A 21,523-nucleotide genomic window follows, 5' to 3' on the forward strand; every position below is an offset into this window, starting at 1 on the left:
CCAACTGCGGTCCCCTTGGGGGGTACAGGGTGTCCCCCGGATGCTCAGAGCCCAACGGGGCAGACAGACATGTGACTACGTGCTGTTAGAAAGAGGAAGCCCCGAGTGGCAGGAATATCCAAGAAGGGGGTTTCGCTTGATGAAAGTATTGTAATTGCACGGTTTGTTTTATGGGCTCAACTTGCACCCGAATTTGGAAGGCGACGCGGGGCGGGGCGGACTCTTGTTTCACGCATGCGCTGTCGCGGGAAACCCGGGAGCAATGCCAGAAAAGACCAGCAGGTGGCGCAGGCGGGAAGCCATAGGATCGTCCACTCACACCTGCTGGGACTGGGCTCCCAGACCCTAAACCAGCCTGTTCCTAACTCCCTCCTCCTCCAGAGGCGGCCCTCCCACCAGCATCTTCCCAGGGCCCCTGCAGAAACGCGGCTGCTGGCGCCTGCACCCCTCCCTCCCCCGCCAAGTACCGACCCCACCCGCCAGGACCAACACTAACCATTTCCTTCTCCCTTCGGTAGGTGGAAGCACGAGCTAGGAGCTGGCGTGGAAAGGTGCACCAATCCTCCTGACAGGCACCCTCACGCCCGTGTCCCAGCCTGGAGTTGTATTTTCTAACCTGTGGGTCCATGATCTCCACCCACGTCAAGAAATTCTGCACCCGATGGACTTTGCTGAAGCGAGAGAGAAACTGGAAAGCAAACAGCATCTCCCATTCAGCATCGGGCGCGGTGCCCAGGGCAGCTTTCTTGCACACGCGTGAAAATGAACGCGCTGGGGACTGTAACTCCGAGTGTGCAACGCAACGAGGTGCCAGGGCAGCGGGCGCAGCGGGGGCAGCTAATGGCGTGGCAGACGTCCCGACCACGCCTGCTACCGCCTGCCTCCTGCGTAACGGATCAGTTATCAGCTGTTTAATAAACCGACTGCTGACAACCGCTACGCTTTGACATTTGCGTTTTGGGAGCCTAAGCTGGGGAGAAAGAAGGAGAAAGAAAAGGAGACTGCAGGGCCAGGAGGAGCGGAGGCCAGGAAGTGGGGGGAAGGGGCCGTGCACAGCCCTTCCCTGGCGTGGGGACAACACCCGCTGCCCAGGGAGGGAGCAGGTTTTTAAAAAATATATTTTTATTGACATCAGAGAGGAAGGGAGAGGGAGAGAGAGATAGAAATATCCCTGGTGAGAGAGAATCATTGGGGATTTCAATCCTACTGGGGATTGAGCCAGCAACCTGCCATGTGCCCTTGACCAGAATCGAACCCAGGACCTCCTGGTTCATAGGTCAACACTCAACCACTGGCCCACCCACTTCACACATCACACCCCGTGGCCCTCACCCCCCAGGAACCTCTGAGAGCTTTGAAGATCAGAGAGGTTATGTCACCTGCCCAAGGCCACACAGCTGGTAAAATGGCAAAGCCTGGACTCAAACCTGGGGATTATTCTGAAACGCGGTCAGACTTTTATCAGGACAAACGGGGCGAACATGGGAGTCGGTCTAAACTGGAAAACATTTCGTTTCAGGACGGAGGGACACAGTGTTTGTAAATTCCAAAAATGTACTGAAAATATTTACTTTAGCCCTTCCTCCTCCCCCGAAGACCTCCACCGACTGCGTGGGCACTAACGGTGTCAGCATCTGGCGGGCCTGGGAGTCCTCATCGTAATTGGGTTTTCCCTGGAAACACCCCGCGTCACAAAGCGAGGGCTTAGTGAATATCTGTTCGACGCGTGAGCGAAACGGCCAGGAGCTCTGCCAGAAAGAGCCTGCCTTCAGCTTTCTTCCCCCAACCGACCAACGCCTCTCCACACACCTGCTGCATCTCCTTAAATACCTATCAACACAGTCACAGAACCGCTGGCCTTGGAGAATTCCTAGTTCTAAGAAAAGAAAAGAGAGAAAGGAAGATAAGAAACCTCAAAGGAAATGACCGTCATGACCTGCTAGGAAGTCAGGTGAGAAGAACCCAGGGACTAGGCCGTGCGCTTCTGAGACTTTCAGTTCTGTTTAGAAATGTTTGGGGCCGGGAAGGGCTGCGAGGCCGAGAAGCTGTGTCCCCTCTGAAGTCCCCTGTGGGCCAAGAGCCTCCTGTAGCTGAAACCCGAGGACAGGGAGGGGGAGGGAGCGGCAGGAGAGCCCGTTCCTGGTGAAAGAGCGCTTTGTGGCCTGGGCTCAGCTCCCGGTGTCGGCTTTCTCCATCCCTTCATCCGCCCGTGACTGCTGACCTCCCCCTGGATGGCGGGGCCCTTGAACGCGAAGGAAGGGCAGGTGTCTACCCACTCCGCGCAGGGAAGTTTCAAGTGCAACTCGACTACCCCGCGAGCTTCAAAGACGAGCAACCTCCTGTTTCTGCTCGGCTCAGACAGCAGGACACGGAGATTCTTCCAGTCAAAGGCAGGGAAGTCCCTGAGAGGTGCCGAGCCGCAGTCACGCACATAATCCTTGTGCTCTGGTTAGTTCATTTCGTTCTGTTTTTAATGCTCTGATTTTCCCAGCGTTCTCCTAGGTCTGTGACATCGTGACCTGGGAACCTGGGGACGCAGGCTCCAGCTGAGGTCAGAACTCCAGAGAGAAGGTGGGTGGACGAGGTGTGGTCTTGGGAGACCCAACGGTGTAATCGCTGCCCCTAAGGCCTTCGGTGGAAAGGCCAGCTGACTGCAACAGATGCTGTATGGGGCTGAGCGGCGCCGCCCCCAGTTCGTGTCCACCCGGACCCTCACGAGGTGACCTTCTGCCCACGGGTTGTCGCAGGGGTGGCTGTCAGCACGAGGTCACCGTGGACCAGGCAGGACCCTAAATGCAATGCCTGGTGCTCTTATGAGAAGAGAGGCCACAGGTGACACTGTGACTTAGAATCCCCTAGCCGGTGTGGCTCAGTGGATAGAGTCGGCCCATGGACTGAAGGTCATGGGTTCAATTCCAGTCAAGGGCAGGTACCTGGGTTGCAGGCTAGATCCCCGGCCCTGGTCGGGCTGGTGCGGGAGGCAACCAATTGATGTGTCTCCTTCATGCTTCTCTCTCTCTAAAAATCAATGGAAAAATACCCTCAGGTGGGGATTAACAACAAAACCAAACCCCAGGAAGTATCTATTTGATCTTCTCCCCGTTTCTAGCGCAGAGCACCTAGAGCCCTTGGCGTTTCCTAAGTGATAAGAGCACTGAAACCATCGTTTGTTTTACTGTCTGGCCTTTGCCCCGGTTCCTGAAACCCTTGTAACGAGCGGGTGATGGAGTGTTTGTTCCAATGAGGAGACTCCGGGTGGCTCCCGGGTGAGGGCGGGTCACCGTCCCCGGAAAGACCCAGCCCTGATGAGGAGCGTGGGACTCTCAGCACCACCCGCTATGGCGTCGAGGAGGGAGGAGGCTGCAAATGGAGTCACTGATCCAACATGACTACGCAGCGAATCCTCCATAAACGCCCCGAGTACAGGGTCTGGAGAGCTCCCAGATCACGTGAGCACTTCCATGAGCCGGAGGGTGGCCCCCCCAACTCCCCCTGGTGCATGCACTCCTCTCCAGGCCGCCCATCTGAGTCCTCCATCGCAGCCTTTTATAAACAGAGGGCTTCTCCGAGTTCTGGGAGCCACACAAGCAAATTAATGGAACCCGAGGAGGGGCTGTGGGAACCTCAGGTCGACAGCCCATCAGTCAAAGCACAGGTGACCGGGTGCCGGGGAGTGGCATCTGAAGTGGGCGGGCCGTCTTGTGGGGCTGAGACCTGACCTTGTGGGTCTGATGCTCTCGCCAGTGGACAGGGTCAGAGTGGAGTTAACTTGTGGGACACCCAGCCGGGGCCGCGGGGGATGGCTCGGTGGGGAAAACGCCCAGACATACGGCGGCCCGCGTGTCGGAGGGGAAGCGCTCTGTGTAAGTAAAGGAGACCTGAGGAGAAAGGACAGACTGACCTTTTCCAAGACCCCCTGCAAAGATGCTGATGCCCTGACCTCCCACCTCCAGCCTCCCACATGTGGGAGAATAAACGCCTGTGGTTTGAAGTCACCGAGGCTGTGCTGGTGGTTGGCAGCAGCCACAGGAAACTGATGCAGATGCTGAGCTAAGAGAGCTGTGGCGAAATTTCTAGGAGGCCTCTCGTCCCCTGCCCGCCCGTCTTCCCCTTTGTTGACTACGGGATCCTTCCAGAAGCTTGTAGGACCTCCTCCTCCTCGTGTCCCACACCCATCGGTCACCACATCCTGCCACAGTCTTCGCTCAGACAACCTTCGCTCGCTCTGTCTCTTCACCCAAAGTTCAAGGTCTGCTTCGCCTCATGTTGCTGTGCCCAGTACAGCTCCTGGGACACACCCAGGACTGACTAACAGAAGCCCCATTGCTCCATCATGCTGGCCTGCCCAGCACCTCCCATTGCCCTGCCTCCCATCACACACCCCTCCGCGATCCCTGCTCAGGGTGCCCAGGGGCCCCCAGCCAGTCCTCACAGTCTGGTATTTTCTTACCACCTTCGCAAGCTCTGGAACATCATTCACTCATTTCTCTAAGACAATCAAATACATGTATCGTATTTAAAAGGAAACTCTATCCGTGGTGTAAGGAGAGTTCACCAGCATCACTAGCCACAAAGAGAGATGACCCTGACAAGCAACTCAGTGAAGATGGGGAAAGATGAGTTTTGAAATTCTTGCTAACCACTGGCCCTGTGCAAGGCTCTTGGGCTAAAGCCTGCTCGTTTCCTGTTAAAAAGCGGCATGAGCAGGTGTTGAGACAGCAAAGACGTGCTAGGGCCTCGCCGAGGGTGAGGATGCCTGGACGAGGATGAAGGAGGGAGGACTTTCTCTGCGTGATGCACGTTTCTTCACCGCTCCGCTCCGGTTCCGCCAAAACCTGAAGGACTTTTGTGCATCAGAGGACACCATCAAAAAAGCAAACAGATGTATCGTTGGCGAATATTTTCTCCCACTCAGTGGGCTGCCTTTTCATTTTGTTGATGGTTTCCTTTGCTGTGCAAAAGCTTTTTTGTTTGGTGTCGTCCCATTGGTTTATTTTTCCCTTTTGTTTCCCTTGTCCGAGGAAAAACAGCAGAAAAAAATATTGCTGTGAGAAGCGTTGGAGATTGGACTGCCTAGGTTTTCTTCTAGGATTTTTATGGTTCCGTGATTTAAGTCTTTAGTCCATTTTGAGTTTATTCTGGTGTATGGTGCAAGTAGGCGGTCTAGTTTCATTATGTTGCAGGTAGCTGTCTAATGTTCCCAACACCGTTTACTGAATAGACTGTCTTTACCCCACTGTATGTTCTTGCCTCCTCTGACCATGAAGGTATGTTTTTATTTCTGGGCTCTCCATTCTGTCCCACTGATCTATATGCTGGCTTTTATGCCAGGACCATGCTGTTTTGATGACTACGGCCTTATGGTATAGTTTGATACCAAGTAGCATGATTTCTCCAACGTTGTTCTTCTTACTCAAGATTGCTGAGACTGTTTGGGGTCTTTTGTGGTTCAATATAAATGTTTGGAATAGGTATTTGTTCTAGTTCTATGACATATTCCACTGCCATTTTAATGGGAATCTCATGTAATCTATAGATTGCTGTAGGTAGTGTGGACATTTTAATGGTGTTAATTCTTTCTATCCATGAACGTGGTATATGCTTCCACTTACTTGTATTGCCTCAGTTTCTTTTTTCACTATCCTATAATTTTCCAAGCACAGGTCTTTGACATCCTTAAATTTATTCCTAGATACCTTTTTTGTTGTTGTTGCAATTGTAAGTGGGATTATTTTCTTAGTTTCCTTTTCGGATAGCTCCTTATTGGTGTATAAAAATGCCACCGATTTCTGAATATTAACTTTGTATCCTGCTACTTTACTGAATTCATTTATCAGTTCCAGTAGTTTTCGGTGGGGTCTTTAGTGTTCTCTAGATATAGTATCATGTCATCTGCAAATAATGACGGCTTTGCTTCCTCCTTTCCAATTTGGATGCCTTTTATTTCTTCTTCTTGTCTGACTGCTGTGGCTAGAACTTCCAGAACTATGTTGAATAAAAGCAGTGAAAGCAGACATCCCTGTTTTGTTCTTAATTTTAAGGAAAGCACTTTTAGTTTTTGCCCATTGAGTAGGATGTTGGCTGTGGGTTTGTCACATGTGGTTTTTACGATATTGAGGTATGTTCCCTCTATTCTCACTTTGCTGAGAGTTTTTATCATAAATGGGTGTTGAATTTTACCAAAAGCACTTTCTGCATCTATTGATATGGTCAAGTGATTTTTATCTTTTGTTTTGTGTATGCGATGTGTCACATTTATTGATTTGTGGAATACTGTACCCCAAATTTATATAGAACTTATACAACTCGACACCAAAAAAACCAAATTAACTCAATTTAAAAAATGGGCAAAAACCCTGAATAGACACTTCTCCAAAGAGGACATACAGATGGCCAACAGACGTTTAAAAAGATGCTCAACATCACTAATCACCAGAGAGATGCAAATTAAAACCACAATGAGCTATCCCCTCACTCTTAGGTACATACCCAAAAGAAGTGAAATCAGGTTATTGAAACAAAAACCTATGCACGGATGTCCGTAGCAGCATTACTCACCGGAGCCCAAAGGCCGAAAACCACCAAAATGTCTAGCAGCTGATGAATGGCCAGCCCACGAACAAGTGGTCTATACACACAACAGGTCTTGTTCAGCTGAGCAAAGAAGGAAGGATCGACACGTGCTGCAGCACGGACACCTCAAACACATGGCTCGGGGGAAGGGACCAGACCAAGTGTCCATGTGCCGTCTGAATCATTGATGGAGAATATCCAGACGATGTATGTCAACAGAGACAGTGGCAGCCAGGAGCTCAGGGCGGGGGGTTGGGGTGGACCACTTACTGGGTACAAGGTGTTCCTCTGGGTGATGAAAATGTGAAGACAATAGTTGCCCAACACTGTGCCTGTGCGAAGCGCCCCTGAACTGTACTCTGGAGCATGGCTCCTACGATGGGATGTGAATTTCACCTCAACAGCGAGAAGGCATCTCAGGACCACAGACTGTGCTTTAGGACAAAAGGCCCCGCCCCCCGCCTGGCAGCCAAGACCCTCTCGACGTAATGTCACGGGAAGCGCTGGTTGGGGGCTGGGTGTCAGCGCTGTGCACTCGGTGCTCATTCAATCCCCATGACAACAAGGGATTGGGGCCGCTATCACCCTCACCGCACGGATGAGGAAACTGAGTCACACACCTGGGCAGAGGACACAGCCTCCTCCCATGGACAGGGCAGACGCTCTGGTGTGAGGTCGGTGGGGTGTTGGAAATGGTGCTATAGATGAATAGTCTAGCAGACATGAGGGGCCCCTACACAGGCTTCCCGTGTCTGCACCTCGCCCCCCTCTGCAGAAATCATTTCTCTGAGGAAGTCCTAGCCTTAGGTTCTGTGGGCCCCGTTGTGCCGAATTACACGCGGGTGTACGCTGCAGATCCCGCTATTAGCAGCTACGCGGCACGGTGCAGACCGACCAAGCTGGGTCTCATCCCTTTTGCTCTGAGTTGAAGGCACTGGTGGCCCTCCAGCCCTTAGGCCCCGAGTGGATGGAGTAAAATGTACTTGACTTTCTAGCAAAGTAATTTTACGCCTAAAAGCTGCTTCCCGGCATTAGTGTGCCGCCTGCTACTCCCCTCCCCGCCCTTTTTACACTATTATTAGGTTGAATATAACAGGATAGTTTTAAAATACCAACCACAGAGCACACCTTTAACATCGACAGCACCGATATATATTTTTAAATATATTTGCATTGATTTCAGAGAGGAAGGGAGAGGGAGAGAGAGATAGAAACATCAACGATGAGAGGGACTCATGGATCGGCTGCCTCCTGCACGCCCCCTACTGGGGATCGAGCCTGCAACCCAGGCCTGTGCCCTGACAAGTGTCTAATCAAACCGTGACCTCCTGGCTCATGTGTGAACGGGCGGTGCCAATATTTTTTAATGCATCAGAAAACATCTGGGAAAGTTTGTTTTCCCAGAGCATGGCTGACGTTTTAAATTGGTTTCCCAAATGACTGCTCTCCTGCGGAATCAGGAGACCACGAGGGAAGAGGTAGCGAGGCCGGGGCCTGGGCATGAGCAGGCACACGCTGAGTGCTTTACAAGAGTCACCTCCTCTCGGCCGCTCCGCCCCAGGAGGACAGTCCACCTCACACAGACGGTCACCGTCCCAGGCCTCAGAGCGAAAGGATGGGCCAGGACTTGAACCCGGTGTCTGAGCCAAAGCCACGCCACTTTTCAGGAGTGTTTGTAGAGAGACAAACATCACACATGAGGTATACTGTCCACTGCCCTCGCTGGTGTGGCTCAGTGGATAGGTCGGCCTGTGGACTGAAGGGTCTGGTTTGATTCCTGGTCAGGGCACAGGCCTGGGTTGTGGGCTCCATCCCTGGTGTGGGGCGTGCAGGAGGCAGCCGATCGATGATTCTCTCTCATCACTGATGTTTCTCTCTCTCTCTCCCTCTCCCTTCCTCTCTGAAATCAGTACAAATACACTGAGTGGCCAGATTATGATGCCCACCCCATCAGTACTTCATTGACACTTCCCAAAATGCTGAATATTGAAAACTTCCTAAGCAAATGCTCTCAAGGTTTTATTATTATTATTATTATTATTATTATTATTATTATTATTATTTGCATAACTAAGTCACTTCATTGTACTGATGGGGTGGTCATCATAATCTGGCCACTCAGTGTATATTTTAAAAAAGACATATTGTCCACAAATATTACAAAACGACTTGATGTTATGTCACCCGTTGGTTCAGATCACTTATTCAGAAGCAACAGCCTGACCACCTGCCATGTGTCAGGCGGGGTGCCAAGTGGGGCACCAGGCGGGGTGCCAGGAGCTGGGAAGACAGAGATGAACAGGCGAGGGCACCACCTCCTGCATCCAGGTTCCCGTATCACTGACTTCTCCTGCCAACCCGCCCACTGCCACGTCTCCCTCCTCGGCACAGTTTCCCATCCCGGGGGCCCCTGGAGTTCAGGGCGGGCCCGACCCCCACTTCTCCTGGAGCATCCTCTTACCCAGGCGCCCTCTTACCTACGCGGTTCCCTTGGGAGCTCTCAGGTGGCCACCTGTATCCAAACTTCCTGGAAACCCTGTCCCGCCCAGCTCCTGGGACGGCTGCTCCCCCTGCTCCCCAGCACCGCGAGGTCGCACCACAAACAAACAAGGGGGGACAGTCCGGGAACCGAACATCCAGTCTCGTTCCCGCTCAGCTCGCGCTCGGCGGACACACCCGCTCCGGATTTGGGAGCGTGGCCACCGGGGGCACGGCCTGGACGCCCTCCGGGCAGCGCCGGCCTGGCAGCCTGCAGACACCGGGCAGGAGGGACCAGCTTCCTATGCAAAGGGCGCTGATTCACCGGCAGGAAAGGGGATGGACCGCGGGATGCCTCTCCAGCCCCGGTCCTCGGTCATGTTCTCTGATGGGACTCCTTCCCTCAGATGCCATCAGGCTGCCTCCTGCTGCTCCGCCAACAGGGGGCTGACTTTCCCAGCTTCTCAGGGGCCCTCGTTCTGAGGGCGTTCCCACGCTGTCTCCCCAGGGCCCCGCACCCCACCCCCAGCCCCGCCCGGGGGGCGCCAGGGCCAGGACACAGAAGGCGCGTCCTCAGTTTGCCTCCATCACGAGGTGGCTCCTCAGCGGAGGGGGACCGGGATTCGGGGCCTGATGTACAGACGCGGGAGCCCCCAGAGGAGAAACGGCAAGAAGACGCCGTGGGACTGAGAGTGGGAGGACTTAAATCCCAGGAAATCCAGGGACAACTTCCGAGCTGCCCAGGCGGCGCTCTGCAGGGCGGGGGTGAGATACACACGAAGAGGCTCCACGCTGCCTTCCCAGGACCCTCTCCCCAGCGCAGCCGCCCAGGCGAGAGAACACAGCGCCAGACCCAGCCTCCTGGGGCCTTCCGATGCCCACACGGAGCCCTCGCATTAAAGGCGAATGCAATGACGTGCTCCCTGAACATGCAGGGAACATGCATGTTCCTAACAGCAAAGAGTTAACTTTTAGCAAAAACATAACAAAGCAAACATGTGAACTCCAGATCTATCCGGGGTGTTCTATGGGCCTGAATGCACAGGCCCCTTCCAGCTGGGCTCGGAGTGACGAGGGTGCCAGCTTCCTGCCCCGGGCACTGTCACCGCCCAGACACAGGGTCTCAGCGCTGCTGAGCCTGTGGCGCAGTGAGCCAAGGGGCTGGGGGCATCCTTCCGGGAACGCGGGCTGCCCGGCCGACGTTGAGTGAAGGGCCGGAGCGTGTGGGGCCCCCTCCCGGGGGAAGCCTGACGTGTGGGGATACACTGGCTAAAAGAGCCCCTTTTCTCACGCAGGCTCCCGGTTTTCTAGCAGAAATAACGGGTAGGGGAGCGGTGTCTGAGTTTACCCTCTAGCAGCATTAGCCACGGACAAGTAATCTGAACATCCGCAAACACACGTTCTCCGGAGGACATGGCCATTGAGTGTGACGCAGCCTCAGGCCACAGCAGCAGCTCGAGAGAGAAAGGAGAAAGGGACGCAGCGGGAGTCCCCCCGTCCGGGTGCCGTGTCAGACGCTTGCCGAGCCAGCCTTGCTGGCAAACGCTTCCCAAAACGCCCGGATAATTTGCAGATGAGGTGAGAGATGCACGTCCAAGATTTTGAGCGTGATCTCTTCGATTCAAGAACACTTAGTTTGCTCAGTGGTTAGAGCGCCGGCCCATGGACCGAAGGGTCTCGGGTTTGATTCCCAGTCAAGGGCACGTGCCTCGGTTGCTGGCTCGATCCCTGGCCTCCGTCGGGGTGCGTGTGTGGGAGGCAACCAATTGATCTGTCTCTCTCACATCCATGTTTCTCTCTTTCTCTCCCACCACTCTCTCTCTAAAAAAATAAAATTAAATTAAAAATAAAAATCAATGGGAAAAAATATCCTCGAGTGAGGATAAAAAAACACACAAAACATTTATTTATTGTACTTTAAGCGAAAGAGAAAGTGCTTACACATTAAATAGCAACTTAAGAAGAGGAAGACATAAAACCAGCCTGAGTCACTTGCACAAAACCGCTAACCCACCTCCTGCCTGGATGCTCCCAGCTGCTAGTGTAAGCTCACACGCAAACTCGACAAAGAGCAGACCTGCTGTGCATGAGATATGAGCATTAAAAAGCCTTTGGAAAATGCACTTTTCTCACAACCTAAACCAGCGACAGAAGGAACGTTCCGGAAGTCCCCCTTCGAGTCTGTATTCTGCATCCATGCACATCCCCAGAGCACGGCTTTGGGGGGGGGCCCTAGGTGACCGACTCGTTCAAACCCCTGTGAACAGCACGGAGTCTCGCAGGCGGGTAAGACGGACATTTCCACACAGGCTGCCGCGGGAAGGCAACGCATTATTTACGTGGCGTTTCCTTGTCACCACCTTCCCAGGCCTGCAGCTGCCGGCCCTCAGGCGATGCCCTTACACACCAGAGCCCAGCATCCGGGGCAAAGAGATTGGACAGATCGCTCATTTCTAGCTGAAATGCAGACTCAAACGTAAATTTATGATTCGCAGAGGTGGAGTGACTTTTTTAAAAAAATATTTTTATTGATTTCAGAGAGGAAGCGAGAGGGAGAGAGAGAGAGAAACATCAATGATGAGAGAGAATCATGGATTGGCTGCCTCCTCCACGCCCCCTACTGGGGATCGAGCCTGCAACCCGGGCGTGTGCCCTTGACCGGAATCGAACCCAGAACCCTTCAGTCCATAGGTTGACGTTCTAGTTACTGAACCAAACCAGCACAGCTGTGACTTTTTTTTTTTAATTTCAAATAAATCTGTGAGAAAGGAGGCATTCGATCCAGTCCAGCTACTGGGAGTCACGCAAGCGGGTCCCTGGCTATTGCTGCCAGCATCCCCGGGGGGCAATCAGAACCCGGGTGCCCTGGGCCCGTGAGGAGGAGGACGGGGGGAGCCACCCAGCACCCGCAAGGGCAACCCCAACCCTGACTCCCCTGGCTCCGTGCTTCGTCTTCAAATATCAGTGACGGCTAATGTTGCACTTTCTAAAGATGCTTTCGAGGCAAAGCTAAGTTGAAATGTAACCTGAATTGAAGAAAATGTAAGGACACCTATTATTACTTCCTGTCCCCAATGGGGTTTAAAGATAAAATTCTTTTGCCCGGCCCGAGTGGCTCAGTGGTTGAGTGTCAACCTATGAACCAGGAGGCCAGGGTTCAATTCCCAGTCAGGGCACAGGCCCGGGTTGTGGGTTTGATCCCCAGTAGGGGGTGTGCAGGAGGCAGCTGATCCATGATTCTCTCTCATCGTTGATGTTTCTCTCTCCCTCTCCCTCTCCCTTCCTCTCTGAAATCAATAATACACACACACACAGATAAAAGTCTTTTATTCTTGTTTTTCCTACTCCGCAGAAGAGCCATTCTATTTCTGGCAAGGCCGCTGCTTGGGAGTGTGGAAGTCTCATATCGAAAACACCTGTTTCCTTTTTTCCCACGGCGCTTCCTAAAACATAAAGGGAAACGTACCCCAAGTTCTACGCTCAGGCCTGTTCTCCCCACTCTGCAGCCCGCAGCTGCCTCTCTACCAGTTCTCCGTGTCTCGGGGCAAAGCGGGAGGTCCTCGACAGCGTCTTTAGCTCGCGTTCTGTGGGTCAAACATCGCGGCAGCGTGGACGCGGCTAGCGGTGCAGGCACCACACAGGGGCCCGGACAGACAGACTCGGCGTCAAGTCTGTCCGAAGCAGGCGGGCCTGGAGCGCAGCTGGCGGCAACGCCTGCCTTCGTGTGTGTTTAACGCCATCCGTCCCGCACCAGCCCCAGGCTCTGGCGCCCTCGCTGGCCTAGACTCTGAAGTGCGGTGTCCCGGGCACCTGCCTTGTGCCGAGGACGGTCTGTGCCAGGGACTTCCCGTCGTTTCTGCCTCCAGGGAAGAGGCACCAGCAACGTCCCAGAGACGGTCCTGTGTGCCGGGACCTCTGCTCGGGCTCCCAGCGGCTCCTGGGCCCCATGATGCCCGTGAGGCATCACCCTCCGGTGAGGATTGAAAAACAAAACTAGACAGTGCATCACAGCAGGTCCTCCAGGCGCCGCCTCCCTGCTCGGTGACGTCGATGGTCACGTCAGTTGTCTGCAAATCCCTTTCTTTTCTCAAGACGTTGCTTCTCATTCATTTCCTGGTGAAGAGGAATTTCTGAAACAATCACCGAAAACCATCTCTGCTGCAGAAGGCTGACGTGCTCGCCTGCAACCGGCTCTGAGATCTCTTAGTCCCCCCCCCCCCCCCCCAGCTGGGGCCATTATTCCCCCGTTGCCATGGTGATGCTGCAGCATTGCTGCCCTGTTCTACTGGGTCCCACAGCAGCGCCTCCATCGAACCATTTGCCCCCCGAACACAAACACCTGGCCATGCTAAACTTCGTCAGTGAACTCTTAGCTTCCTTCCCCAGTGGTGATGTACAGAGCGATTTTTCTTTTATTGATTTCAGGGAGGAAGAGATAGAAACATCAGCGAAGAGAGAGACTCATCCATCGGCTGGCTGCCTTCATTGGCTGCCTCCTGCACGCCCCACCCTGGGGATCAAGCCCGCAACCCGGGCATGTGCCCTGATGGGCAATCGAACCGTGACTTTCTGGTTCATGGGTCACTAGCAACACCAGCCAGCTGTACAGTGATTTAGAACAAGAAGAGACATCTTAAAAAACCTTCATTTACTCCCTTTCCTTAACTTTAGGGGAGTTTCTTACTATGTCCAATGGCTTGAGAAACAATCTTTTACAAAACGTACAAGTAAGAGGCCTGGAAGTGAGGAACTGAACGCGTTCATCGTTGCGAGTTCACTTGAACTGACCATTTTCAAAGCAACAGCATAGTTCTTTTTGCTTTTAATTTGTGAGTAGTGTACACACACACGCACACACACACATAAATGCACTTATACTAATTCCTGAGGTCTCCAACTTGTGAAGTCTGGATTAAAAATAAAAGACAGATGCCCTCGCTGGTTTGGCTCAGTGGTTAGTGTCGGTCCTCGGACTGAAGGGTCGCAGGTTTGATTCCTGGTCAAGGGCACGCACCTCGGTTGCAGGCTGGATCCCCGGCTCAGGTCTGGTACGTGCAGGAGGCAACCAATTGATGTGTCTCTCTCACATCCATGTTTCTCTCTCTCTCTCCCCCCACTCCCTTCATTCTCTCTGATCATCGGGAAAATATCCTCAGGTGAGGATTAAAAATGAAACCAGACAGACACTGTCCATTGGAGTCCTCAGGCTCCAGGCCTGGTTTCCTAAGGGCTGGACCAGTCGGGTGCTGATCTCGCCCTGAACTCCAGGAGGCCGGTCCCCTGAGGTTCGAGCCTTTGCATCCGGGTGGTGGGATGGTGTCCAGCCTTTAACAGCCAGCATCGGAGGAGGGACGTGGAAGATCACCTCATGGCAGGTGGCAGCCAGTGGAGCGCGTGGCTTCATGGCCTCACCTTCCGAGCACACGCGAGCTGAGGTGGACACTGGGGGCCAGCGGCCGGCTGTCCTCAGCGCCTGCCGCACACGGTCCCGAGGGCCGGCCTGGCTCCCGGGGAGCCGGCGCCCACAAAAGGGGACTAGCCACCTGGACTGGACTGCAGAGGCCGCTCCTTGGAAAAGGAGGGTCATTTACGAACACCCAAGGTCAAGGAAATGACCGATCCACGTGTGGCCCAATTCATGGCGTGAACCTGAGCTGGGGGCTCGCGGCCCGCGCCCTCCGGTCTTTGCTCTGTCCCCGTATTTGCTTGGCTTTTGCTTTGTTTTCTTTTTTCTCTTTCTCCTTTGCTCCCCACGATGAAGACTGCCAGGCTGGGCGAGGAGGAGTGTTGTTGTCTCAGGGACTGAAAGGGAGATTTCTGTGCGGAGGAAGGAATGCCGTGCCCGTGGGAGCCTCGGCCACCGGCCGCCAGCACCCATAGGCACCCGCTCACAGCACCCACTCCCAGAGAGGGGGGTGCCGGGCAGTTAGGGCCTCCTGACCCCGGGGTCACCCTTCACTCTCACCCCGCTCCTCTGCAGACCCTGTTGTTTCTACCAGGCTGACTCCATGGAGCAGGCCGCCTCCCTGCCGCCCCCCAAAACCATCCTGTTGTGCTCCGACTGGCACCATCTCCGGCCCCACAGGACCGCTCCGGCCTCTGCATGCACGCCCATCGTCCCGGTGGTCTGAGCCAGGCTGGGCGGGACGGGTCACTGGCCTGATGGATGGCCGCTCCCCTCCCTCCTCTGAGGGGCGGGCTGAGGTGAGGGGACGCAGAAGTGGGCCTGAGGTGAGCTACGGCTCCGGGAGCAAAGGCGACCCCTGGGGGCAACTGTCAAACGAGACTGTGCCTCAGACCCCAGCGCGGCGGACAGCGCCACTCGGAGTAAACAGAGCGGCCGGAGGAAGCGTGACACACGGTGTGGACACTGGTTATGTTCCCAGGCTTCCGCTGGGGAAACGACCCACGGGCTTGCTGTGACAGGAAAAAACTTTACAAAAATTACACAACTGTCAAAGCCATCTCGATAGAAAGCAACGTTGGGGGGTTGGATGGGGCACAGGCTCCTCCAGGGAGAACACGGGGGACACGGGATGAGACCATCGCTGCCATTTCCTAAGAGCCTGGGAACGTCCCCACGGCCCCGCCCCACACGCTCGGAGGTCTGCAGTGCTCCGGTTATGATCAAAAATCATTCTTTAAAGGAAACAGGACTTGCCCAGCTGCTGTGGCTCGTGAACCAGGTCACGTTCGATTCCCGGTCGGGGCACAGGCCCGGGGTGTAGGCTCCGTCCCCCGCGTGGGGCGTGCAGGAGGCAGCGATGGATGATCCTCTCACATCACAGATGTTCCCATTTCTCTCTCCCTCTCCCTTCCTCTCTGAAATCAATAAAAATGTATCTTAAAAAAATAAAGGAAACATGACTCAATCCTCAGCTCAGAAACATACAGCCCTGGGTAGTGACTCACTCATCAAAAATTAAATAAATCCGCCCACGACGGGAAACTGCATCCCAGAACGTCAGGTGGCTTCGCCCTGGGAGGAAGCAACCGCGGGCCCTGGAAACGGCAGGATTCTGAATGGATCCCGCTCCCACTGCGAGCCCCCGGGGCCGACTCCCTCCCAGCCACACTCCCGCCCGGCCTGTCTTTCACGGAGAGCTCCCAGGAAGAGGGGGGGGGGCGGGCACTGGGCGTTTCCATGGTTTCCGACCAGATGAAGAGATCTGCCTTCCCGAGAGCCACTTCTTCATGTCAAGGACACCCTCCCAGTCCCCCAGACCCCCCCCCCCCCGCCCCTGCCCGCAGGGACCTCAGAACAGTGGACAAAGCGCCTTCGTTCCATTAACTGATGCGCCTGCTCACATGTTAACATCAAAGCCCGTGGCCCCCCCGCCATCCCTGCCTGCCACATCTCGGAAAGGGTACCACGGCCTTTCAAAACCCTTTCCCTTAGCCAAACCCTCCTCCATCGGTTCCTGCCTCTTGTGGAAGGTGTGCGCAAGCGCCGGCACCTAAGAAACAGCAGCGAGAAAACGCGCCAGGCGGCTTTCCAAGTGGAGAGTTCAAAAGAGGGACGGTCCACGGACACACGGCACCCCACAAGGGAAGGCGGCGGCACGTGGCCCCGGGCACGCCACACACACAGCCGTGGCCGTGCCGGGGGCATTTCTGCTGTGACCTTAACACCAAGAGAAGCATCGCCCGGGACCACAGAACTCGGTGCCGTGAAGAGACCTTTAAACACTCGCACCGCCTTTCACTTTAGAGCCAGAGGGTGTGACTCGGGACGGTCTACGTCGCTCAGCGCCGGAGAGCTGAGCCCTGTTTCTGTCCACGCCTTTTTCCAGGCTCCTCTCGGAAACATGCAATCAGAACTGGGATCGCGACCTCATTTCTCAAGAGCTTGCACAGCCCCGAGCCTGCGGGGTCAGCGCCGGGCGGGCGGGCGGGCGCACGGACCGGCCGCGGGCCAGGCGGCGGGAAGGAAGCCTGCGAGTGTGTGGAGGGAGATAGAGGCTGGACTGGTCAGCAGATCGCACGCGGAAATAGTAGGGAAGCCTGGCCAAGATCAACGCGGGGAATCGGGAAATTGTTCCAAAATACAGCTGTCTGCCAGCGATCCGCGAGCGGAAGAGTCCACGGGACATGCTCTTTTTGGTGAGCGAGCTCTCGGCCTTGAAAAGCTGCAAAGCCATACTTTTCATAAAGGAAGTTTTATTTTCTTTTGGCTGGCGGGCACCTCCCCTTCGGTGGAGGGAGGAGAGGCCCCGGCGCAGCGCAGGGACCCCCGGCCCACAGCCCACCTGCCTGTGTTCCCGGGTGGAGGTGAGACGCGCAAGCACATGCCCTCCGGGCGCCATGGCCCAAACCAGACCGTGAGCTTCCTCGGCTCCATACGGTCACGTGCTCTACCTGCCGCGTGGGGCCACGAACGCGTCTATCTTTCAGGCATAAGGCCTTCCATGGAAGTTATCTGGAAAAACAGGAAAGAGATCAAGCCCTGTTTTCGGTGACTAAATATTTCCACCAACATGGCGTCTTTAAGAAATTAATTTCTCTGCAGAAGCACGGGAACATGGGAGCTTTAAAGAAGTGCCATTTCTGATAGCAGATCAATCTTCATAAGGGTTGTCTGAACTCCTTTGAATACGTCAACATATTGCTTTTAAGTTGTTAGAATTCAGTAAGCCCCATCATAAAATAACACAAATGCAAGTTTTGTTTTTTTGTTTTTTTCTTATTCTCACTTCTATTCAAAACAAAGAGAAGAAAAGCAACTCAGGGAATCCATCATGCAATTGGCTTTTGTTCAGTAATTCCACGGGGGTCTTCCCTTTCCCCACATTTAAATACTTTACCCTAAACTCTGCATCATAATAAGCAAGTTTAAAAATATATATATACATGTGTATATTTGTATTAATTTCACACAGGAAAGGAGAGGGAGAGAGAGACAGAAACATCAATGATGAGAGAATCATGGATCGGCTGCCTCCTGCACACCCCCTACTGGGGATCGAGCCCACAACCTGGGCCTGTGCCCTGACTAGGAATCGAACCGTGACCTCTTGATTCATCGGTCAGCTCTCAACCACTGAGCCACACTGGCTAGGCCTAATAAGCAGTTTTAAAAAGTCATTTCCAATCAGCAGTTTGAAGCCAAACGCATCTCATATCCTTGGCTCAGTGTCCCGATGCACACAGGGACGCCCCCAGCGGACGGGGCAGGAGCTGGGGCGAGCCCCCGTAGCCATGGGGATCCGCTCACGCACCTTCCCTTTGCCACCGGAACTCATTCCCGAACCCGTGGCTCGGTGGGTCTGAGAAACCTCTCTGTGACTCACACCGAAAAGGCTCTACCAATCCCTGCCCTCACGCAGGGTGGATGATGCCGCCTCCTGGGGGTCCGCCGGGCCTGCAGCTGACAGACACCATCTGCTCCTACAAGGTGAGGACAGCCTTGCACCCAGCACGCGGGCCCCGCCTCGTGGCCCTGAACACAGGCTCCCGGGCGACCAGCTCCCTGCCCCCTGCCCTGGCACCTCCCCCTTTCTCACCGGGTCCCAGGAACCACATGCCACTTCCCAAGTCCTGTTGTTAGGGACAATGGGAGGGCGGTCTGGGTGATAGAAATAGGAAATGTCCGCTTCACAGGGGTGGGATGCTGATGTGCGCGGCCGGCCCAGGGCCCCACAATGGTCAGGGACTGTTTTCCTCCGAGGCGGGCCTGCCCTCGGGTTCCTGGCGGCCTGACAGCCAGCAGCCCAGGCACTGCCTGGTGGAGCCGGGACCACAGGGTTTCCTGCGGCCACGCCCAGATTTCCTGCCAGGCCTGGGCGAGGTTCACCCGCTGCCGCCTGCCAATTTCTCCCTTCCCCAGAGCTTCCCCCGCATCCTGGAGCCCAGGTCTAAATGCCTTAGGGATGTTACTGCTGCAACCCCGACGTAAACCCTCACAAGACGGCTCTCCTCGAGCTTCCCTTTACCTCTCGTGCTCCTGGGGCGGCCCCGGGGAGCCATCCTGGCCGGCGACCATCCATGTTTTCCTGCCTGTGGCTGCCAGGGGGTCTGTGGAAGGCGGATTCCTCCGGCTCTGGGCTGGGCCTGCTGGGAGCTGGGGCCGGGCGTGGGTTTATATCGGGAAGCTGTGTCCTGTGCCTCCGTAGGGGAAACTGTGACGCCCCTGCCCAGGCCCTTGGTGCCTGACCAACCATTACGCAGCAGACTCCTTTCCGGAAACTTCTCCGAAGAATGCGGGACTTTCCTGGGGGCAGGATGGACGTGGAAGCAAAAGGCTGAGTCTGTCTGTCTGTCACCGGCAGCTCCAGAAACATCCTTCTAGGTGGCTGGCGGCTTCCTTCTCACCCAGTCTCCAGGCGGCTCCCTGCTCTGGTGGGAGAAAGGCTTTTTGCTCAGAAAGGAAACCGTGGGATCCAAGGATGCTAATAAAAGCCCAGGCACCGGCAAAGGAAGGAAGTGGGAGCCGGATGTCGTGCGAGTTGTCAGATCTTCGGGGCTGCGCGCATCCCGCGGGTTTCTGCAGACTCAGCGCAGACCAGACGTGGAGCGCGGTCCGGTGGGTCAGCAGGAACGAGCCGGCCGGCCGGGGCGGGCGGGGACCGAGTGGGCCCCCGGCTGCTGCAGGACACGCTTCGTTGAAAAACTTTCAGATTCTTTTTTTTTTTTTTTTTTGTCCGGCCATGGTGGGCACTCAGACCAACTCCACGGAAGAAAAATAACTCAGAACAAAAGTCACAGGTGTTGAAACGGGTGTGGGGAGGACAAGGCTGGCGAATGAACATTCCTGGTTGAGTCTAAAATCGAATTCAGTGTTATTTAACAGTCGCCCTTAATTTAGTTTTCTCTTATTCCCTCCGTACTTCCATGAACCAAAGGGAAATAGTCAAGATACCCTTTGGAATGACAATGTAGCGCCTCGAATAGCCCAGAGCACATATTTAAACCTTAATTCTGTGCCTTCCCTACGGTCTTGATTCTGAAGTTCCATCGCATTATTTAAATACCATGCAACCGAGAGCCTCCAACTTGCAAGCAGTCTCCCCGTGAGGGAACTGTGGTCAGATCAGATGATGGGTAAGAAAGATAGCACTACTTCCGAAGTTTATTTTTAAATACAGATTTTTTTTTTTTAAAGAGAAAATTATGAGAATGAGTGGCTGTGCTAAAAAGACTCCTCTGAATCCTGTTTAACTGGGAAAATGTTTGACTCTTTAAAAAAATTCAATTATTAGCATAGTACCGGTTTATTGAGAACTTGTTTGGAGGTTCTAGCAGGGGAGCGCAGCTACTCGTATACCCTTGACCGAAGACCGGTCCTCTCCTCGGGGGGGAAGGTCGTCCTCTTCGACCGAGCGCGCAGCTTCGGGAGGGACGCACATGGATCGGTGAGGGAGGAGGGGGACACCCGCCTAGCCAGCCAGATCAGCCGAATCAACCCTGGCGATCAATGGGGTGACAGATGTCGCAGCCAGATCGCCCTCACATCCTAGTACCGGTTTATTGAATGAAAGAGGAGGAATAATGGCTAGGAAGGGAAAGCCCTATTGCTATCCATGGAGTCCCGGCATGCACACCGCTACCCAGGTAAACGCCGTCTTTAAAAGTTGAAAGCAACTGCCACACTTTTGCGATGATGTTAATAATAGCAATGCTGCGTGCTTACTCTGAGTCACCGCACTTCAATGTCACAATAATCCTAGGAAGTGATGATTGACAGGTGGGAGGGACGGAGGCGGGCACAGTTTGTGGGCTCCCTCTGCAGCCAGCCCCCCACGTGGGGACAATATCCATCCTCAGGACACTTACCCTCTCCCGTCCTGCTCAGGGTGAGCTATTTCTTATTTTATTGATTTCAGAGAGAGAGGAGGGGAGAGGGAGAGAGAGAGAGAAACATCAATGATGAGAGAGAATCATGGACTGGCTGCCTCCTTCACGTCCCCTGCTGGGGACTGAGCCCTCGACCCACGCATGTGTCCTGACCGGGAATCGAACCTGGTTTGTGGGTCGATGCTCAACCACCGAGCCACCAGCCAGGCCAGGGTGAGCTATCTGACTCAGAAGCAAGTTTCTAATTCCACAAATTAGAAATAAATTCTTTCCTGTGAGTTGAAATCCAGAAGCTCTGGACCAAATGTTTAGCCATGGAAATGCCATGGGCTAAAACCCAGTCTGGTGTTCTGTCCCAACGCCCAGCGGGCAGATTCCAGAGGCGGCGGATCAGGATTCCAGAGAGAGATTCCTGGATGAGGAGCACCTTCCCGCCAGAACTCCGGCTTCCGGAAGCAGAACTTCCCTCTCGGAAATGGAGGCAAAGGACGGCCCGAGGAGAGGGGTGCAGCCCAAAGCCGCTCTGGCTCCCAAGGGCCTGTGGTGGGAACGGAGGTAAGACGCGGCCTCCTAGACGATGCTCAGTGACCTTCGCCCCGTGGACGAACTTGTGAGTCTGTCGCTGGCTTTGAGGCGACGCAGGGAGGTGGGGAGCCCCGGACGCAAGGGTCCCAGGCTC

General features: G+C 54.6%; 1 protein-coding gene across 3 annotated transcripts in view; it reads right to left on the minus strand.

Moving 5' to 3' along the window:
- Positions 1–21,523, minus strand: part of PTPRE (protein tyrosine phosphatase receptor type E) — a 98,458-nt gene that overhangs the window by 38,345 nt on the left and 38,590 nt on the right. The window contains exon 1 of one of the 3 annotated variants that reach the window (XM_059661726.1): positions 18,984–19,565. The exons of 1 other annotated variant lie outside the window; for it this stretch is intronic. In XM_059661726.1, the coding sequence (XP_059517709.1) occupies positions 18,984–19,033 (50 nt within the window). In that variant the 5' untranslated portion in view covers positions 19,034–19,565. Of the gene's footprint in view, positions 1–18,983; positions 19,566–21,523 lie in introns of those variants that run through there. One more of the 3 variants, XM_059661725.1, reaches the window with a different exon arrangement.

The sequence above is a fragment of the Myotis daubentonii genome, chromosome 13, assembly GCF_963259705.1.
Source record: "Myotis daubentonii chromosome 13, mMyoDau2.1, whole genome shotgun sequence".
NCBI lineage: Eukaryota > Metazoa > Chordata > Mammalia > Chiroptera > Vespertilionidae > Myotis > Myotis daubentonii.